The sequence below is a fragment of the Falco peregrinus genome, chromosome 3 (assembly GCF_023634155.1).
Source record: "Falco peregrinus isolate bFalPer1 chromosome 3, bFalPer1.pri, whole genome shotgun sequence".
Taxonomy (NCBI): Eukaryota; Metazoa; Chordata; class Aves; order Falconiformes; family Falconidae; genus Falco; species Falco peregrinus.
In genome coordinates, this window is record NC_073723.1 from 103,022,118 (window position 1) to 103,044,760 (window position 22,643).

The window sequence follows — 22,643 nt, forward strand, 5'->3', positions numbered from 1 at the left end:
TTGTAATACTAGAAATAAATGGTCATTTTAGCTAGCTAAGTTTCTTAGCTATCATGTGTAGATATACAACATGTAGATAAAACACAAAAAAAAGAAGTTTTGTTCATGGTTCTTGCATCTCAGCTATACATCTCCTGAATGCAAACACAGGTGAAATTTTGACTTTGGAATAAAAGAGCATCTTTTCTTTCTGAAAGCACCAGTACCTACAATGTGCTAGGAATGGGCTAGGCTGTGAAAGGTATTTTCTTGGTGTGTACCAGAGCTCGGGATTTGCTAGCTGCACAAAAGATCACATTTTGACCAGATTTTTTTCTCTCTCCTCTTTGTAAATCCATCTCATAAGCAGAAAGAGTGAAAGAAAACATTCAGAATGACCATGCTGTAACTTGATAGGTCCTAACCTCAAAGCTTCCATTTCTCTGTAAACCTGCTCTCTGCACCATGGGGGGTTCCCCAAGTCTACCCTGCAGCAAGGGAAGAAACCTCAGGCTCTTCATTCTGTGATGGGACACAGACTTTCTGAAACACAGGAGAAACTGGCGCTTTATCCACTGGCTTTCAGAAGTGTGCTTGGGCCCGACACACTTTGTTAATGATGTGACTTGGAGAACGGTGTTCAAGTGTTGGAACTGCTCTCAATTTGTATGGATGTCACCCCAAAAATGTGTTGTCTGCCATTCTGAAAGCCCTCATGCTTCAGAGATCAGCAATACAACGTGGTGGATTTCTGCCTTAGGGTACTCCATATTTTCCAGCAGAGTAAATAAGCCTGGAACAAGTTGTCAGATGACTTTCTGGACAAGATGCAAGACTAGGACTGAAGCAAAGTGAGTTTTGTGACTGGATTGCCCATAGATTTTCTTAGTGTTCTGGTTCTGTGCTTTTACTGCTGTAGACAACTTCCAGATCCATCCCCAGATTTACTTGGGAAAAGCAGAGAATGAATGAAGCCAGATGTGTCACACTGATACTACCTTGTCAGCACATATAAATTCACTTCACCTGCTTCTGCGTATGTACTAATTTTCACTCCATTATCTTCAGATTCTTGAGTCAACCCCGTCCCCGAGAGCTGGTTCTCAGGCTTGTGCCTTGGGAGCTTTGTGCAGCTGATGGCCTGTCTCAGTGTGCTGGTTTGGGCTGGGATAAAGGTTAATTTTCTCCACAGAGGCTGCTGTGGGGCTGTGGTTTGATCTGTGCTGGGAGCAGCGCTGATAACACAGGGATGTTCTCGTTATTGCTGGGTGGTGCTTACACTGAGCCAAGGGCTCCTCTGCTCCCCACCCGCCCCACCGCGAGCAGCTGGGGGGCACCGGGCGCTGGGAGGGGGCACGGCCGGGACAGCTGCCCCCCCTGACCGAGGGGTGCCCCAGGCCATGCGCCCTCATGCTCAGCATGTACAGCTGGGGAAGGAGGAGGAAGGGGGGACATACGGAGTGATGGCGTTTGCCTCCCCAGGCCCCCGTCAGGCTGGAGCCCGGCTGTCCTGGCATGGCTGAGCCCCTCCTGCCCACCCGGGGGAGTGGGACTGGGAGTGGGGAGTGGGGAATGCAGAATGGGGAGTGGGAAATGGGGAACGGGGAATGGGTGTCTCCTGCTGCTTCGCTTGTGTGTGCGGCTTTTGCTCTACCTATTACACCGTCTTTATCTCAACCCATGGGCTTGTTCACTTCTACTCTTCTGCCTCTCTCCCTGATCCCACTGTGGGGGGAGTGACCAAGCGGCTGCGGGGTGGTGGTTACTGGCTTGAGTTAAACGATGACTCATCTAGTCAGTTCTCCAATACTGAGAATCTGGATTCCCCTATCCAGACTTCTAGTCAGACTCAGAGCAATAGTGAGGGTGAAGTGGTCTGAACGGGTAGGTGAACCATAAGAGATGTCAGCACTCTGTGCAATCATAATGATCGTATCCCTCCTGACCCCACAAATCCTGCTGGTGTTGCAGGGGCACTGCAGATGATTTCTTCTTTTTGAAGTACATGCCACAGCATGCAGCAAAGGCAAACTTCCCAAGCTTCATAGGTGGAACAGCAATCCTGGTCACAGCACATCGGACGTGTTTATACACACACACACACACACATATATATACTGAACAAAGGTAACTGAATTAAAGTCAGTCTCCCACAAGTCCTGTTACAGGTAGGTCATGCTACACACCCGGCTTCTCACCATCCTCAGCGGCGTTCCTGCCTGAGCTCTGCCAAAACCCTTTCATGCCGTGTCCCCCGCGAGGGAGCGGGGCCATCAGCACAAAGGCTCCTGGCTGCAAGGAGGCAAGGAGCTGACCAGGATGGCTGAGGAGAAACTGAATTTCAAATCACCCATGTGAACCCCGTGAACCTCACTGTTATTTTTCTCTCTTTCTGTAGTTCATTCCCTCTGGTAGCGCTGAGGGAAAACTAAGTGTTTTCATTGACATTTCAGAGACCCTGGTGGGGTTGAGGCACCTGCTGAATGTGTTGCTGAAATGAAGCCTGAGGCCACAGGCCCACCCTGAACTCCACCTCTGATGCACCCCGCGCCCCCGCTGTTCATTGTTCCCAGAGCCCAAGGGTATGTTCCTTCTTGCTGCCAGTGATGCTTCCATCTCAGCCTAGTCCTCAAAGGGCAATCTTCTAATGACATCAGTCTTCTCTTCTGATAGAGACCATGTTGCACATTACTAGTACAAAGGGAAACTCAGTGTAAGACATCAATTTGTGTTTTCAAGAAGAAATGTCTTTGGCCTTAAAGTTAAGTTGCCTTTATTTCCTTGAAATTGTGAAAATGTCATAGATTTGCAGGGCACAGCCCTCACCTCCCTTCTCTTTTTTTTAATACTAATTAACTTGCCTCTTTCAAGAAAACGAACTGGATACAACTTGAGATTTTACATGCTTCCTAGAAGGTTATTATTTAATAGTGGTGTGGATAATAATCCACAAATTTCATAGAAACAAGAGATCGCCCCATGACCTGGGCAGGACAGCATGAGCCAGTCCCAGGTGCAACTGAATCCACCAGTGGGCAGATCATTTGAATCTGTGTTGCCATACTGCACCAGCATCTGTGAAATTATTTCCAAGCACTTCTGTTATGAAAACTGACCACTCATGTCTTTGCTTGTTTTAGATGGAGTTTGTAGACAAAAAAAAAAAAAAAAAAAGAAGCTAGAATAAAGCATATAATCCCCAAACTAAAGTCCATCTTCAGCTTCAAGAGAAAATAGTCTATCTTGTGGTATTGATAGAATTCACAAAAAGGATTGTTGCTTTTTTACTGAATAGGAAATTTGTGGGAGCAGAAAGATTCTCTGATTCCCACTTTTCTGAAGAGCTTCTCCCTTGACCCTTCCCCTGCTTTCCTCTTGCCAGCAACCTTCCAACTCAAAGGTGCAATCTGCACATTTCCCTCTTTTTCATTCTTTCTTTTCAGTATTAGCAGTCTTGAAAAATTAATTTAATAAATTTCCCTGGAATCTGTACAAGACATGGACTCCTACTCCTTTCATAGAAAGTCAAATTGGGGTTACAAAAATCTTCCTTTTAACCAAAAGATGGATAAATGGCCAGCCACAACTGACCGTCCTATCAACCGTACATTTGTACACACAGCCTACAAAACACACAATGTGTTTTATTTCTCTTCCCTTAGCTGTTTGTTTCAATCTAGTTTTGTCTGTTGGCTTGTTGCATCTTGTACCTATAATTTTGGTTATATGATTATTTTCACTAACATCACAGACTATGACTCCATGCCTCTGTAGTCCAAGAAATCAGATCCTGGTAACTTGGATCTCTATGTATTTCAGACCTTATGTATTATTCCTAACCAAGGCACTACAAATAGGTATGATCACTGCTGATTTTCTGAATAACCTATTTTGTCTGCTATATGAAGTACATATTCCTGCCCAGTCTTAAGGCTCTTCACAAGAAACATCTTCCACAAATACTGTGTTTGGGTGCCAGTTCTTCCAGATTTAGGTAAGTCAAACCGAGATGAGAACATTGCAAGCTGCAGGTAACTTGTGTTGGCAGCCTGCTCAGCCTTCATCCTGCTATTTTGCCTGCAGACCACAGCTGATGTTCTTCATCCAGTATTGCTGAGGGCAGCCCTGGTCTCATTTTGCATTATGGAAAGAAGCTGACCCTTCCTAGTTCTGAAAAAGAGCAGTGAGACCATTTTTTTCCATTTATGGGGAATTCCCTGTGGAATGGGAGAAAATTTTTGCAAATTACACAAGCAGACAAAAGCCACGGGAGTGACCTGCTGGTTAGTGATGGGAAGCAATCTCTCAGTGAGAAATAACGAGTTGAGCAGGGAAAGATTGCTGTTTGATGCAACAGTGGGGAAGAAGCTTGAGGGAGGACAGAGAGAAACATGACATGGAAAGTGATGAGCTGGGAAAATGATCTCTTCAGCTCATTCTGAGTTGATCTGATCCCAGTACCAGAAAAAGGGTGTGGTAACCAGTCATGAGGCTAAGATTGTGTAAAATTGTGTTTCCTCTATGGATAAGAGATGCTATACAGGGAAAATCGGTAAGATTCAAACTGCTGGCTGGGGTGAAACCAGTATACAAAGAGATGACGTCTAGGTGTTAACAGGTGCCAGATCTGACCGGCTAAAAGGACTGAGAGCAAACGGGTTTCAGAGGCAGGTCTAGGGAAATCAGAAACCTTTTTGCTATGAGCCTGAGCTGATGGCTGGGGCAGACATAAAGAGATAGCAGAGAAAGAGGAGATTTTAAGTAATTTCTGACTTTTGAAGGATATGCTATACAAGACACTAAGTATTTTGTCACTTATCATCTGGGAACTTTATTCTTCATTTGCTTCTGTATAGCTCTCCAAACAAAGACCCCCTAATCCCACTTGAAGCTTTTGGTCACTATTGTAACAGCAACTGCAAAAGGAAACCAGATCCAGTGAGCCCGACACCAGCAACCACAACCAGGTACTCACGTTTACACTTGGGCCCTGTTTGTCCTTCCATGACCTTTTCCAAAGTGCTGAAACAACACAAAATTTGTAATTAAATCATGGGTACATTTTCTTTCCATTTGAAGGAGTAGTTACACCAGCTGTATTTATTTATTTGAAAGATCAGCAGCATGGAATTTGATAAATAGACCCACTGAGGACACTGAAAAAAATCACATCCTCTCAAAAAGTGCTGCTGTGCTTTGCTGTTCATTTTTCACCACAGATCATAGAAATATTTTATTGGCTACTCTCTAGTTTTAAAAGAAGACCAGAAGTTGGTAAGCAATCTCAAAAGTTTTGAGTCCACAGGCTTTTTTTCTCCAATTAACAATAAAAATCTTGCATTGACTTTACATTAATAGATACATTAAGAGGATGAGAAATAGTATTTCAGAAGCTAACTAAAAATTAAAAGGCATGGGATTTTTAAATGTATGTTTAAGCAATTTTTAACTTTAGAGGTTAACATGACTGAAGAAATGCTGTGAACAATTACTAGAAGGTTTTCTCTGAAGGGTCATTCTGAAGCTCAGTAAAATAAAGAGCATTGTGTTTTTAATTTTCTCCTTTTGTTTATCCACAATCAAAAAAGGATAGCTTAAATGAAGGCATGACTGATATTTGTATCAGAAGTCACCAAAGTGTACCTTTGTTTCCAAACCAATTTGATGTAAGTACTCTAAGATTTGCCTGGATTTTTTTGCCTCATCTGTTGCCAAGTGAATTGGTGAAAATGCCTTTTCAGCCAGAGCTGTTATTGGCTAGAAGGTATAACTCCAACACAATCCAAACTACAACATACACATAATTTTGCTGATTGAACTGGGGAAGATATTTCTGGTATTTTATTCTGGAAGGGAGACAGGCTGGAATCCGGGTGAGGGTGGCACATGGCTGGTGTGCAGCCCGTGCTGTGGGACCCACAGTGCAGTGGACTGCGGAGGAGGAGCAGGGATTCAGCAGTCCGTAAATCCTGCAGAGATGCAGAGAGTTGACATTTACCAAAGAGAAGACCTTGAAGGAACGTCTGAAAGAAATGTAACAGCTGGGCGCACAATTAATTGACAAACAAATTGTGAATATTAAAAATAAAATGTGTAGAAACAGAATTTTTCTTCTTGCAGTTATGTAGACAACAGTAATTTTTTTAATATGTAAGTAGTGTTTTGTTTCCAGTACCTATTGCATTCCAGTTTGTTTTTATAGTATGGTAATATTTTATATTATTATTTTTACTTCTTGTGGGTGTTTTTAAACTCATTGATTTATATATATATGTGTGTGTGTGTATATATATATACATATATATAAACACATATATATATATATATATATAAAATTCAGTATAACTGAATTGCCTGTGGTTTCATTGCCTGAAGTAATCTTTTAAAACAAGGACCCTCTCTCAGGGAAAACAGTATCTCCAATTTTGTTCCTTCCCATAGCAAGACAACATTTTGATTTGTTGATATGAAGATATGAAGGCACTGCAATTAGTATTATTAGAAGTGGTAACTGTAGCTCCCTCCGTTTTGTATTTGTTCTGCTCCCTTACTTTGACAGTGTAAGAATTTATTTGGTTTAGTCTTCCTTGCTGCCTTCAGCTCTTCATATAAAGACAACAGGATTATTTCTATGTTGTTGTGCTCAGGTTTTGCCAGAGGTTTGGAGGGGTTTTAAGCCTCGAGGTGTCTTGGACTGATATGCAATTTGCTCAAAATTTGAAGACAGATACTGAGAGCTGGTTCATCACCAATGAAAAAAGTTCCCCAATTAAATGGAAATGCAAGCAGTTTGAAGGATGGGGTGAGAAAATACCTAGTATAAAAGCAACGTAAATTTTGTATCACGTAACATTATGTGAAGCTTACTGAAACTCATTTCTTTTGGTATATATTCAGCTGATTTTAGTACCACTTCCACAGATTTAGTCCTGTATAACTGGGTTTATAATTTAGCTCCAAGAAGGAGAGTGAGGAATGAATTAGCTTCAAACTGTCTTTCATCTCTTGCCCTTACCCTAGCCAGACTGGTGCACAAGCAGGATCAGGAGGGAGGGAGCACTCAACCTTGAACATTTACAGCAGAAGTAGAATGGTAGTGAAAGTATAAATTATTGTAAAATGCCCCCTGGGGACGTCAGGCAGAACTAGCTACACACAGGTTCTGCACCTGTAGTGGGTACATGCAACAAATGCAAAACAGTTTCCACGCCAGCTCATTCCTGGTTACACTGAGTTCACGAGACCCATAAATCATAGGTTCTGATCTCTGCCACTTGTTAGAAATGCAAAAAGATGCGGAAAAGAAACACGGAAAGGATGATACAGAACGTTTATTTCAGAATGGTGTTAAATTTACTTATTATCATAAATGTATGTTATCATGATATTTAAGTGATAGATGTTATTTAGCCTGTGCTTAATATTGAATGCAAAAATGTTTCTTTCTTGAAATGAAAAGCTTTTTTCATACATAAAACCAACACCTGCCTGGGTTGCCTGACTAACAAAATCTGGATTAAAAGCAAGTTTATTCTGTGACTTTTCAGCATTTCTAAAGAGAAAGGGAATATTATTTTCAAAATGTGGGCATGTTTGCTACAGGAATCTTGAAGAGTCCCTAAGTATTGTATGCTAAAGTCCCAATTTTACATTTAAAAATATTTTACATAAATTTTAAGAATTTTCTTTACAAAACCTAAAACATGATTACATGATAATCTAGAGGCAGAAGAACTCAGCGATGATAGATGCCACACAATCAAAGTCCCATCCTGAAGAGCTTTTACCATTTTATGAAGATACTGATGCAAAAAGGCAATTAGAGTGATCAAGCAGCTGAATTCATGACAAATTTCCAGCAACAGTCTTAACTGCAAGTTCTAAACATGTATTTGCAGTAAGGAAACTGCATGCATTTAAAATGATAAAAATTCCACTTTGTCATTCTCTTGGCCATCGACTTATTAAGCAACTGTCATTTTCCTCTTCTTAGGCAGCTTTCTGGTTCGAAGCCTCTCTGCACACAGGTAATAGTGAAGTATTTCTCTTTTAAAAACTTAAAGTAGTCATAAATAAAATGATTTACAGACTACATGAGACTCAGTACGAAATCAAGACTCTAAAGGTATTTATGGTTCCTAATGATTGCCTCATGCTGGGGCATTTGCAAGTCTCCCAATAATAAACCTTTTATTATATATGCTAGATCATGTATTTGTCTATACATACGAAATTTACAAATGTGTACATGTCACTGACTAACAGAAATAGTTACAGACCAAATAACAAATCTGGTAAATAACTAGAAATTTAACCAAATAACCAGAACCAAAGTTCTGCAGAGACAAAAAGATTGGTCTTAGGCTGCTAACTTGTAAATTGATTCTTGTGCTGTTCAAAAACTGCTCTGCCACAGGCTTGAATCAAATAGTAAACCCGAAGAAATCACTTTCATTCTCTTGGCCTTGGTGATCTGCAGCAACCTCTTTAGCCACGTGAGGATTCTGCATACAGAGCTGTTGAGGCTTTAAAAGTTGTGAGATGTGCAGACTTGTAATAACGAGGGCGATGAAAGCACCCAGGACTGGCACAGCTCTTCTGCTGAACGTTCTCAGGGTTGTTTGGTTACCCCAGCCCAGAGCCAAGCCTAGGCTGCAGAGCCGGCGGAGGCAGCAGGGCAGTACCGCAGCCTGCCATGGCGGCACCGTGCCCGGCACAGCCAGCCCCACACCCCACGCAGCGGTGACCAGCAGGGACAGGGAGGGGAGTGGTCCTTCCCCTCCACCTGGCCTTGTAAGACTGTACCTGGAATACCACAGCCAGTTTTGGCCCTCTCATTGCCAAGGGACACTGTCATTCTGGAGTGAGTCCATGCAAGGGTGACCCAGATGGTCAGGGGGCTGGAGGACACGATGGCTAAAGAGCGGCGGAGAGCTCAGCCTGTCAGCTTGGGGTGCAAAAGGCTGACGGGAGGCTGTGGGGCTGAATGGAACCATGTAATGGGACGATACAGAGGAGATGGAGCTAGATAGACTCTTCTGAGGTGCACAGTTATCAGATGAGAAGCAACAGCAACAAGTTGGAATACGGGAAATTCTGATTACGTATTAGTAATTTGCTTATCACAAGATAAAACACTGCAACAGGTAGCCCAGAGAAGTTGTGGAAACACTGTGCTGTCCTTAGAGGTGTTCCGATGCTCCACTGCACATGGTCCTGAACAACCTGCTACCAAACCTGGTGTCTTGGACCAAGGGCTTGATCTAGATGACATCTGGACATCCCTTCCAACCTAAATTAAATTTACATTATTTTATTGATGTACTACAATCAACTTTATAATGTTTATCACAGTTAAAAAACTAAATAAATCCCTTCTCCCTTATGGCATTTCTGAATGTGACCTTTCAGATTGCCAGCAAAGCCTTGCCGCATGCCCAGCAGCAGGATTGTTCCCTTTTATTCCCATACGAGTCTTGTGCCTCTTGCGTAACCGTCATTCCTGCTTGCCTGGTTCAGCTGCCAGTGCCCCGTGTCGGTTGGTGAGTGCTGGAACCCGGTGACACGCTTAAAGTCAAAATACTGCTTAGAAATTTGTCTTTGGCAAGCTACCCTGGGAGCACCCCAGCTGCCATCAGTCACCACCAACTACTGCAAAACAGCACCAGCCACCACAAACCACCACCAACCGCCATGAACCACCGCCAATCATCACCAACTGCCGCAAACCACCACCAACCGCTGCCAGCCAGCACCAACCACTGCCAATCACTGCCAACTGCCACCAACCACTGCCAACCACCACCAACCACTGCCACCTGCCACCAGCCGCTGCCAACCACTGCAGACTACTGCCAACCACCATCAAGCGCCACCAACCACCGCCAACTACCACCAACCGGCATCAGCCGCTGCCAGCCACCACCAAGTGCCACCAGCCTCCGCAAACTGCCACCAACCGGCATCAACCGCTGCAAGCCGTCACCAGCCGCGACCAACCGCCCCCGCCCGGCCGCACGCTATGGCCCCGCCCCTCCCCGCGGCCCCGCCCCGCTGCGTGCGGCGAGGCCCCGCCCCGCGGCGCTTCCTGCCTGCTGGCGTCAGCAGGCGGCCGCCGTGACGTCGGGCCGCGGCCGCAGCGCGCGGGCGGCGGTGGCGGGGCGGGGGGGGCGCCCCCAAGATGGCGGACCACATCCCGCTGCACCCCGTGCCGCGCAGCGCCCAGCGCAGAGAGGCCTATTACACCAGCGCCGTCACGGCGCAGAGGCACAACAGGTACGGGCTGCCTCCTTCCCCCCGTCCCCGCACCTCTCACTGCCGGTGGGGCCGTGAGTGCCCCGCGGGGCTCCGGGACCGCCCGCTCGCAGCGCGGGGAGGGCGGGAAGGGGCGGCGGCCCCCCCGTAGGCCGCGCAGGAGGCCGGCGCAGCCCGTGGCGCTGGCGGGCCGCCTCCCCCAGGCCGCGCAGGGCAGCGCGTCCCTCTTCCGCGGGGCGGCGGCGGGGCCGGGGCGGGCGGTGCTGCAGGGCCCGGCGGAGGGTGCGCTGGGCGCCCCGGGCCCTGCCGCGGCCCCGCTCCCGCAGGGCGGCCTGGCCCCGCCGGTGGTGCGCATCCCGGCGGAGTGGCCGCCGTGGGGGTTCCCCGGGCGTCGTTAGTGAAACGGGCTGCGAGGCAGGTGCTGCGGGAGCAGGGAGCGCGGGTGTCGGAGTCGCCGTGATTCCGTCGCTGGAGATGTGCCGTGTTGGGGGAGAAGCGGCTCGGAGAGGCCGGCCAGAAGGTCTGCCATCAAACTGAAGTTCTCAGGGAAAGATCAAACGCTTCTTTGCTTCCTGTTATTTCTAGGTGTGCTGTTGTAAGCAAGGAAATACTTTGGTATGGCCATCCGACAGGACTCCCACAGTGCGGGATGTGATTGTATTTAGCTGTTTGAAGGTTTTTTCCTCTCTTCTTGGTTTTTGTACAACTCTGGTTGTGGACACAAGGACTGGAGGGAGCAGTTGTAGGATCTGAAGTAAATTGACTTACTAAAACCAGAATAGTTGATGCTGTTCTTCTTACTCAAATACAGTAATAAATTCGTTTCATCATGAATAGCATGTTTATTTCTTTGTCCAAATGGAGTAACTAACAGAAAAGTTAGTTTTAAATAATGCGAAATAAGTTGGGCCTAAATTATGTTGTCTTGATTATTGAAGTAGTTAACAGTATTTTTTGTTTTATGAATATTCAGGAGCTTGTGGGGCAGTCTGCCGTAGTAGTTATTTTCCCAATCTTGCTAATATTGGAACGTCTGGCAATTTGTGGTAGATCTGCTCTCTGTTTTGAGGTGGGGCAGTGTTGTTGCCATCCCTGTTCCTCAGCGAATTGAAGCAGGGGAAGCTCTTGCTGGAATCTGTAAGGTACTCAGTAGATATTGTGCCTTGGAGAAGAAGCGAAAGGGGAGGATTATGTGGGCAAAAACTTAGTCCAGACCATGGGAGCTATCAGGTAGTTCTATTGTAGGTTACCCAGGAGTGTTTTGGTGATTTGAAAAATGCTGTAGATATGACGAGTTAAGTTCATAAATCGGGTAGGTACCCAGGTACAAATACCAACCTTTTCACTCACTTTTAATTCTTTGTTGTTCTTAAGGTGAGTAGGTTGGTCATTTTTCTTCAAGAATACCATGCCTTGGATTTGTGAGAGCATCTGTTGTGTGCTTTGGGTGGTGTCCTATGGACCTGTAACAAAAGCATGGGAATGCTGGTGTAGATTGTACCACAGGTGTCTTGTGTAGAGTCAAAGAGGAAATACAGCAGTGCAGATAGTTGAAGTAAACTCGTAAATCTTATGACTCTAAGCTTGAAATTGAACTACAGCTCCTATGTCTTTATGAATGATTCATCTTGCTTTTCTAATCTTTATCTTCAGCACAGACTTTGAAGAAGCCTTGCATTCCTGTGGAAACTGCAGCAAAGGTCCTGATGTTGCAGATACTTATAAGAGTGTTGAAGTGAAGTCACTGAGGTCTCTGATATGCAGAAAGTTAACATGTGCATATATTTATATGTATGTGGTATATGTGGATTTTGCCTAGAACACTATAATTCATACTTCTGAAGATGTCTAGAAACAAATTCCCATTAAAATATAATAGAGTTGGTATTTCAGGTTTAATCCGGTACTGTGATTTCTGGGCCCTCGAGTCTTTGACTCGCTGTGATTTATTTCTTCAGTGAAGAACTTAGTGTCTTCTGGAAGTCTTGTACACAGATCCTTTACTTCAGCGTGGTAGTATTTTTTTAACTCAAATTGATTGCCCTGCTACTGTGTAACATCAGTTAATACAACTCATCAGTTGCTAGCCTTTAGTGGCCCCAAAGCTAATTTGTAGGATGACTTCTTTTGCTTGAGCTAAGCAGTCTGTAGGAGTCTTTTGCCAGTGTTGCTGTAGTTTGCTTGCAGTGACAACAAAGACTTTCTCATTCAATGTCATTCATGTGTTATTGTCCTTCATGTGCTTTTGAGATTATTTTGACAGAGTGATAGTGTGTATTTTAAAGCTGGAATATGTTTTTCCCACACAGTTAAAGAAACTTTGACAATATACACCTGAGATTGTACACTTCTGTATAAAATCATAGCCAGTTAAGAATGTCCCTGGATGTACTTCATATATAAACACGACAAGATTAATGTATTTTATATATATTCACTTTGTGTATTTTAAGGCCTGTTTAAAAAAAATTAAAAATACATATTAAATGTTACCTGTGGTTCAATGAACACATATATCCTGTTCTGCTTTTATTTCTGATGTTTAAGGGCAACTTATTACTTATGCAGTAGGAATTCAGTTTTTTTGTCTTCTGCCATCTTCCCCTACCTCAGCTGGACAGAGAGCTGTTTGTGTGCTACTGTTAGAAATTCAGGAAATCTATCTTGAAGTAAAAGGTTATTCATCTTCAAATACTTAAAAAAGACTTGGTATTGTTTAATATATTCAACTTGAATAGTTGTAGAAAGCTTGGGGAAAAGGAGGCAATTGATTTAGCACTTGTTTCAGCACTTTGTCCTTCAGCACGAAGGATCTGCTATCTACAGGAAAAATAGCTGCTGCTTTTTGTTTACACTGTGAAGGTAAAAGGGGACCAGAGAATGTTCAGAATAATCTGAAACGTGCAGTGAGAATTAACACACTTGTTCTCCTATGTTAGACTTGCATTTGCCATCATCAGCCCCTGAGTAATCATCTGCTAAAGCAGGGAGAAAGTCAGCTGCTGTGTCTGTGGTGTCCTGTGAGGTCGATGAAGAAAAGCAAGAAGCCTGGTGGAACACTGAAGCTGATAAGGGGTTAAAGAGTAGTCAACCCTCATGTATCTATAAGCAAAATACCTGATTTGTTGAGGTGTCCTGCACTTGGGTGCTGTCAGGGTATGCTCGCATTTGGCCTAATAGGGCTAAGGGGTAAGGTGTTGGGACTCTTGAGCTGGTACAAAAAACCCAGGTCTTGCTAGCTGTGTCCAATATTACATAAGTTCAGTTGCACTCCCAGCTATTCACAAAGGCGATGTCATGAGAAACACTTACTGGAAGGAATCCTCCAGCCTGATTATTCATAGTATGGGTCACGGTAGTGTACTTGGGAATGGCCGCACTAGATACAGTAGGCCGTTGTGGTAGGGCAGGTTGTGGAACAGATCCACAACAGATCTGCTGCTATTGCTTGGCCTAGTGGTTTGCTCGCTGATGAGCAACTCAGTTTTAGGGGGACTAGATATACTATTTGTTTTTTGAATTCTTTTTCTTTTATTAGTGAAAAAGAAAATTACATGAGAAGGGAAGAGGAACAAGATAATAAGTTAATGTATCCTTTGTTCAGGTAAACACAGGGTACTTGTTGCTTAACAGCTGGTGGACTCTAGTTTGTTTCACGTGGAATATACATAATAGAAAAAAATAGCCTGTTCCAGCAAAATGGAGGGCAAGTCTGCAAAACTCAGAGTTCGCTGAGAATTCCTATGCTTCCCTGGTACTTACAAATGTCAAACAAATTTTCGTATTGCACAGAAAGTAAGATGATTTGATGTAGTATTACTGTTCCAATGCTTTTCGTTTAAATGAAAGCTGTTACCGGCAATCTTGTAGTCCTGGTTACGATTTCTGAAGGTTTTTGGCTAGATTTCACAGTGAACCACCAAAAAATAGACACATACAAGCGTTGGCAGATAATACGAGATGTGTGTACAGGAATTCTGTGATTTCTTTAATTTCTGATGTTGTCTGAAGTGAATTTTGTTAAAATGCTTTTATACCTGGTGCCCAGTTTCAGTTTTAGAAGCATGTGTTCCAGTTCTGAACTACAGTGTGACTTCCATAGTTCAGATGTTATTGTTCATATTCCAGTGGTAAATTATGTACCAGGTTTTGATATTTTAAGAGTAATAATTAAGAATAAAAACTTCCCCAAATAAATGAATGTTATTTGTTGAGAACATGTAACAGTCACAGCTAACAGGACCTAACATCTCTTGTAGAGTGGTGTTTATGGAAAGCTTATAACTCATTTTGCTGTAACTGTGGGTCTGGAAAGCCTTGCAAAATGTCCATATATGTTCAAAAAACATGAATGTTGATGTGTGTCAGTAGACTTTACCTGTTGCATGGGTCGTATGCAGTGATACTTGTTATTTCTTGTGGCTTTTATAAAATGTTGCATCTTTTTCCCTAGGTACATCTGAATGTTTAGCGCATACGTTCCTACAATATTTGGGCAGAGTTTTACAGGTTTCATTTTGATCTGCTCTTCTCCCCCATGTACCTGTTAATTGAATGGCTCTACAGATTTCATTGTGAAAATGAGTTTGAAACTGACAGATGAGTCTGAAGGATTGACAATATTGACATGAATTTTAACTTTAACATAGCTTCTGTGATAAAGCATTCTGAAGATGGGACTGAATTTACTTTTTGAACATCTGTGTTTTAAAACTGCTGTTGCAAAGTGACAGTAACTTCTTCAAACATGTTGTTTGACCAGAAGCAATAGGTTGTTTAGTCCAGAAACATAAGCTGTAAATGCTTGTTACTTTTTTTGTAGAAATAGCATAGTTAATACTGTAAGTAAGCAACTGTGGGAGTGTGCGGGCATGGGTACTGCATGTTAGCAGGCTGCATGTGTACTGGCAACACTTGCACTTGCTCATGGAGGAAGCTTATAACATCATCCTGGGTTTTGTGATGCTTGAAATCAGAGCCCCTGTGGCTTGGGAGGTTTTTTCCTCTCTGACACGCATACAGAACTAGCAGCTAAGTGGACACACTATTACAGATTAGTCTAATCCACTTCCCTGTAGGACAGAAATTTTCTTTGCTGGAGGTAGCAAATCAAAGTGAGATGTATAGGTCATTTCTGTGATACCAAAAATTGCAAATTTTACAGGTTCAGCTGATACCTTCCTAGATATGTCATGAACTCTGAACGACCAGAAGTGGTATTCCTGATGTTTTATGTTACAGCTACTGATTTATAGATGTTGAAGTGTATTGGATGTCAGAACATGTTAAAATGCACAGCTATATGTTATGCTGATCTATTGAAGTGTTCATTCAAATACATCTCTTATCTTTTGTTTCAGCATAAGAAGGAATGGATCAAATGTGGTGCAAAGAAATCTGTAGAAACTGTAGTTAGGACAATTGTCTGTGCTGTTAATGCCATTCTTGCAAAGTAGATCAATCATGTATGTCCTTTTGTTCTTTTTACAGGACTGTTGCCCCCCTGATTTTTACTGACTTCACCTGAGATTCAAAGTGTTTGTCTCTTGTAAAGCAAAAACTTCTTTGCAATAAAAAAAAAAGTCACTGTTTTGCAGGATTTACCATCCTTTGTCATTAGCCTTTCCTGAATTGTGGTTTTGGACAGAGATTCACTGCTGTTTGGAACTGTATCACTGAGTAATTTTTAGGCTGAATCTGAGATGCCATCTCTTAATTCACATTCTTCCAACAGGGTTGTTTGCATGGCACCTTTGTACTTGGGGTGTTATATTTGTATAACAGTGGTTGGGACAGGGCTTTAAAAATTCTCTCAAGTTAAGTACCACTAGTTTTTAGAAAAAGAAATTAGCTGTGCAATTTTTTTTGTACCTTCTCAGTGTATGTTCTGTGCCCGTTGTTCACGTGTTCGTGTCCCTGGATTGGGTGTTGCTTTGTTTGCTGAAGGCTTTATTCATAGGTTAATACTGCTTGTTGGGACGAGAACCTGATTTAGGAGACGTGTAGATTCTGAGATTTTTGCCTGGGTTAAAGCAGTTTGATATATAACTTTTGAAAAATGACCTTGCTGTGTGTTAATGTTTTTCAGAGCTTTTATGCAGTGTGTGTTGGCATTGTTATTTTAGTTTCTGTGGCTTTTATTTTTCAGAGCAATCTTTGATTTAATGATGCAGGTAAGCACAGTACATGCATATAGAGCTGCTCACAATAGCAACTGCAAAATATTTTTGCATACAATAACACTGTCATTGGTGTCATACCTGAGAAGTAGTTTGTAATGCTTTTGTCTGCATACATAAATTTTTATGATATAAGAGCTTTTAAGTGATTTTAGTAATTAATTGCAGTTCTTTGACTTGACATTGTTTAGAACTGTGTATTTGGAAAAAAAAAGTCCCTATGTTTATTTTCTGTATTTTTTTCTCACATGATTTCTGTGTTTTTTCTCACACTAAGATAGGTTTATAGACAGCCCTAATCTTTAGCATGATGAGGCAAAACATGTTTGAGAACTTTGAATTGTTATTGCCGGTGATACTGTCTTGCAGTGAGCACATGTGTATATTTGTGTACAGCAGAATAAACTTTGTAAATATATTTCTAAGGTGGTTCATGTTTAAGCTGTTGGTTTTGCCTGCCTTTCTGGTTTGTAGTATCTAAATACAGTGATTTGCGGCATTGCTTGGGCAGGCATTTGGATTGCTAAGAACAGGGAGAGAAAACCATTGATTGGGCTACAATGTCAATAACAATACTCTGTGACAGTGATGAAATGGCCCTGTTGTTGTGATCAATGACGTATCCTACTAATTAAAAATAGGGTTCTGTTGAATGTAGATGATGTTTCCTCAGGTCCTGCTGTGTGTTTAGGTATTTCTGGTATGTATTTGTTAAAAACAGAGACTCATCTTGTCATGGGTACCTTATATTAGGATATGCATACCTTACCTTAGGATATGCATATTGCTTTGTAAGGTGAGCAAAGGTGACTAAGGAAGGGTGCCTTTTTTCATGAAGGCTCCATTACTTCATTATGCAGATCTTCTGAACTTGCTTCATCTGTACATCTGGTAAGAAAGTGTGAGGTAGGAGAGAGAGAAGGCAAACAGCTTTCAGAATGTTTGCTTTATGGAAGTTCTGGTAGAACCTGTAGTATCTGTGATTTAAGCAACTTTGATAAGCTGTTGATGAAAGGGGGCTGCCTTGGTAATAACCGTGTAGTCTGCTTTTAGACCTTTATCTCAATGGATGTAAAGAGTTTTCCCTTAGTTCTGCATGGCAGAAGATACCACCTTTTTTTCCCCCCTTTTTTTTTTTAATTGTAGTGGTTGATCAAAAATACTGCCTTGTGTGTTTTTCAGAATATCTCTCAGCATCATTTGTAAAAGGCTGGGGCAACTTGATTTATTTGGCCATATTGCAGTAAATATGCATCTCAGTGACATACTCAGCCATCAGCTTGCCTCCATACAGTAGAAGTATTTTTTCCTTCTGTTCTGTTGTGCATGTTTGTCCATTGGACTATGATGGGAGTGCTATGATAGGTTTTCAGAGATCCTGGTATGCAAGAACACAAAAGCAAACCTAACTATTGAAACTGGATATAAATGGATATAAATTTGTAATAGGATTATTTTGTGTGATTGTATATATATATTTGTTTTTTAGGATGGGATTTGGATTCAGAGACTTCCCAAGTAATGCTGATTAGGGGGTGCTCTTGCATTAGAGGCACAACTAGAGCTAAATAATGATAAATAATGGCAAGCTCTAATGAATTCTAAAAACTTCTGGAATAGCTTTTCTGTGTTTTGGAGGAAGAGTTTAAAGGAAATCCTTTAAATTTCATGTGCTTACCTGTAGGAGAAATTTCCATTTTCCCCTTCTTTTCTAATCTAGGAACAATTTGCTGTGTAGTTTAATTCAATTTACTCCTGTGAAAGCATAGAGGTGTTTGAAATTAGAGGGGGGAAAGGTAACTGCCAATCTTTAGAAATGCAGAATAATATTTGAAAGAAATAAGTATTTGTAATTTGATTTTTCTGAGGTAGCTTCTAGCAAAGCAATCTGTTTTATGGAGACACTGGATATTTGAGTAAGAGGAACAGTTATATGAAAATGTTGTATACTTATAAGCATGGTTATGGATGAATGTACATTTAATAAAATTTTTCCTGCTGCTGTGCAGTTTCCTGGGATTTTCTTCTTTGACACAGGACAGGATCTGAACAGTGACAGCGGCCTACAGGCACAGACAGGCAGCCTACAGCAGTGGCTGCTTTAGTGGTTTGTCCTTTAATATATAAATATGCCTGTCCCTTTCTTCATTATTCCTCCTACTGCACCTTTACTATTTGGCAGTCTCCTTCTTTACCTCCAGGCTGGGAAGGTGTTTGCCTAGGTTAACGCTTGGAGGAATAGCTGCAGGTAGAGCAAGGGTATGGCTGGGTAGTTTGTGCTGCTTATTGCCTCCGTCTTTCCTTTGCCTGTGATCACAAGCAGAGGGAGTCCTGTGGCTGGCAGCAGCCGCTGAGCGGAATCGCCAGCGCTTGGTGGGATGGGATGGGGTTATAGTGCAAGCGGTGGTAACTCAGCTGCCAGTAACTGGTCTTTCTCAGCTTTTCTGTTCAGATGCTCAGTTGGAGCTTTTTCCACAGCTGCTTCTCTTCCACGCTACTCTGCATCCCACAGCCATCTCTTATTTCCAAGTCCTGTGTATGCTTGTGGCCACAAATTTCTTTTCCCTGCCTCATTAGGCTTGAGAAATACTACTTGAAGACATCATCTTTGTTTTTACTTCTTGTGAATTATGGTATATAGCACAAGTGATAGGCAACAAGAAAACAGTAATTATGCAGTATCTGACACAGTGCTTCTATCCTATCTGGGTCTTTTAAGCAGACACATAGCAAAATCCATCGGATACTCTTCTGCATTTGTCAAGTGAATAAAACCAGAAAAACATGCAGTTGTCATCACCCTGCCCCTTGCAGCTTCTTTCTGCACCCTTGAACACTACTCTTTTTCGAACAATGGAAAGGTGGCAGAAAATACAGAAATAGTTATGGATCTAGATAGGTGGCTGGATTAGGTATAAATGAATTAAAATGGTTTCCATTACCAGTTGTGGCACCCATGGAACTCTGCAGCCGCATCTACTCTGGCAAACAGCCATCAAAGGGGAGTGATGTAGGTACAGTGACTTGAGGCATCATTTTCACAGCAGATGTTTATATCAAGATTTCATTTAGAAGGTTTTATTGTACATGGTTTCCTTTCACTTAAATGTGTTAAATGGTATTCCTAATAGTAGTCAGATTTTTGTTGAAGTTGTTTAATATTAATGTTCCTTTTTCCTTGAGAAGCCATATTTTTGTCAAGATAGTTGTCTTCATACCTGATATAGTAGCACTCATGCTGAGAGTTTTGATGTCTTCACTCTGACTTCTTTATTCACGTTGCTTTCAGTGCTTCCCTATTCTCAGGTTTCTAGGATTATACTTAATTGATTTGTCACTCAAGGAAAATCAGCACTTCAGGCAATTAAGTGCAGAAAAATACTAGGTAACAAAGACATACAATTTTTTATCCTCATCCTAGATGTGAAAAATCCATTATTCATTATCTTATTGTTTTTAAATACTGAACTACAATTTTCCAACATAATAGCAAAATTGCTTTTGAAACAGAATAAATTGCTTGCTGGTTCAGAGACTGTATTTTGAAGTCAGGATTACTAAACATGATGGTGCTTATGTTCATTATCTTCGCTACTTGGTGACGCTCCATATTTAAAAGTGCAAACCTAGATACCAGTTGTGAAAAAAAAAATGTTTATAATATAATGGCAAAAAGACCCTCAAAGAAATTATGATTAGGACATCAATGTATTGTGCAAATTACCACATTTGCAAGAGTAGATTTCAGCATTCTGCATGTCTGTGAATGTGTTTCTTAGCCAGGTCTCTCCCAGAATTCTCCTGCGTTAGCATGTTCCTTCAAGAGGGACTTTGTTTGCTGTGTTATCTTTGTATGTACAGGATATTTGCTGAATCGGACACTTGTTAACTTTGTACAGAAGTAAAAGGGATCTGTTACTTTGACATATCTTACTGTCTGCTCCGGTACAGCTAGCAGATTGTGATTTCACTGGATGGTTTTACAAATATACCATTAATTGTTTGGATGTCTAAAAGCAGAACACAATGCAATAGAAAGCTCTATATTAAAACTGTGATAATGTAATTTGCAAATTTAACAAGGAGAGATTATAAAAACATTGAATGTGTATCTGTTTAAACATAGGCCTGGCTTACTGGAAGGCTTAGCATAAAGTAACCTCTTTTTTCTAAGTGGTGATTTTATTATCTAGTATTAAAATTAGTCTAGTCTTAAAAGTAATCCGTATGATTTAGTATAATATAGTTGTTAACCTGTAATAACTGCTCTGTTTTGTGGAGAGAATTTTTTGTATAGTGTTTTTTCTTGATAATTGATAATAATGGGAATAGAAAACATATTGCCAGATTGCCATATTGAATTAAACATCAGATGCAGCTTTTTGCAAACAGCATTGTGTTTGAAAACCAAGTGTTTCATATTTGTTTTAAACTTTCTTGTTTGTTTTAAGTGGGTACTGGTGGTAATAATAGTGAAAGTGTTTACTATGCCATATTTTCACATCATGTAAATCTCTGGGAACTCATAACTTTTAACAAATATATGCAGTTTAGTTTGAAACTTGTGTTTTTCTGCAGTGTGGTTGTGCTTTTGACAGATGAAGATTTTTCTTCACGAGGTCTGATATGCTGAAGGTTCCAGTACTTGGTTGACTTGCAGCTGGTGGGGATGGGGTGTGTGTATTCGTTCCTAGTTACACATTGTTTTCTAATCTGGTCTGAACACATTGTTGATATCCTGTAATGATGCCCCATACAAAGTATTTCAAAGGAGGTGCAAAAACTGGGGCATCACCTGCCAACCAGAAGTTGATGTGTGTCTAATGACTGGTTAACTAATAGTGGCTTTGGGTGGTTTGTGGTTTTTTTTCCTTCCTTATTAGATCTTCCTTCTTAACTGTGGTGATATGAATTTATTACATAGCTGTGTAAAATGTGGTGTACCTTTTCAATAGAAGTCTAATACTACAGTACAGTCCCTCCCTCCCTCCTCCCCTCTCTTTTCCAGCATCCAAAAAGGTTAATAACTGCTTTAGTACATTCCTGTATACAACAGGGCACAACACAGAAGATCCAGGGGAAAAGGAAATGGTTTCAGATTTTTGTATTAGATAGATATACAGTAAGATGAGAAAAAGCAAATCGGTGATGGTGCTTTTTCATGTGTCCTGGTGTTTGTAGTGTGACTTTTTAAAATAGTGGGTTGGTGTATGAAGATTTTGAACTGAATACTGCTCAGAGTGCTGTTTTGTGTCAGCAGAACCACACCCTGCTCAAGCAGGGCCACCTAGAGCTGGTTGCCCAGGATCGTGTCTAGACAGCTTTTAAACATCTCCAACGGTGGAGATACCACAACCTCCCTGGACAACCCTTGCCACTGCTCAGTCATCCTCGTGGTGAAAAGGTGTTTCCTGAGGTTCAGACGGTACCTGTTGTGTTTCAGTTTGTGCGTGTTGCCCCTCATCCTGTGACTGGGCACCACTGAAGAGAGCCTGGCTTGGTCCTTGCAACCTCCCTTCAGGTATTTATAGATGTTGGTAAGATTGTGGCCATGCCTTGTCCTCTACAGGCAGTCCTTGCTCTTTCAGCCTTTCCTCATAAGAGAGATGCTCCAGTCCCTTAATCATCACCATGGCCCTTCATTGGACTCTCTCCAGTATGTTCGTGTCTCTCTTGCACTGAGGAGCCCAGAACAGGACACAGGAGTCTAGTACGTGGCTTCACCAGTGCTGCATAGAGGGGAAGGATCTCCTCCCTTGATCTGCTGGCAATACTTTGCCTAATGCAGCCCAGGATACTAGTAGCTCTATTTGTGGCAAGGGCACATTGCTAGCTTATGTCCAACCTGGTGTCCACCAGGATCCCCAGGTTCTTTTCTGCCCAGATCCTTTCCAGCTGGGTGGCCCCCAGCACATACTGGCATGTGAGCTTGTTCCTCACCAGGTGCTGGACTTTCCATTTCTCCTCGCTGAGCTTCCCAAGGTTCCTGTCACCCCATTTCTCCAGCCTAGCAAGTTTGTGCTGGATGGCAGCATGCCATCTGGCCTGTCCAACAGTTCTGGTTTTGTGTCATCTGCCAGCTTGCTGAGGGTACACTGCTCCATCATCCAGATCACTAGCAAAGATGTTAAGCAGGACTGGACCCAGTGTGGACCCCTGGGGTACGCTGCTAGTTACTGGCCTGCAGCTAGACTTTGTCCCGCTGATGAGCACCCAGTGGGCCCAGCTGTT

The 22,643-nt window shown here is 42.2% G+C and overlaps 1 protein-coding gene and 1 long non-coding RNA gene across 4 annotated transcripts in view; both read left to right on the forward strand.

The window, feature by feature from the left end:
• The first annotated feature begins 10,085 nt into the window (after positions 1-10,085).
• The window catches only part of ATP9B (ATPase phospholipid transporting 9B (putative)), a 167,810-nt gene continuing 155,252 nt past the window's right edge, over positions 10,086-22,643 (forward strand). For 2 of the 3 annotated variants that reach the window (XM_055798404.1, XM_055798405.1), the window contains exon 1: positions 10,087-10,254. In XM_055798404.1, coding sequence (XP_055654379.1) covers positions 10,160-10,254 — 95 coding nt within the window. In that variant the 5' untranslated portion in view covers positions 10,087-10,159. Of the gene's footprint in view, positions 10,255-22,643 lie in introns of all 3 variants that reach the window. The other variant, XM_055798406.1, reaches the window with a different exon arrangement.
• On the forward strand, positions 10,264-12,741 carry LOC114012604 (uncharacterized). The gene is made up of 2 exons (XR_008746250.1): positions 10,264-10,753; positions 11,887-12,741. It is a non-coding gene; the product is annotated as an uncharacterized LOC114012604 (long non-coding RNA).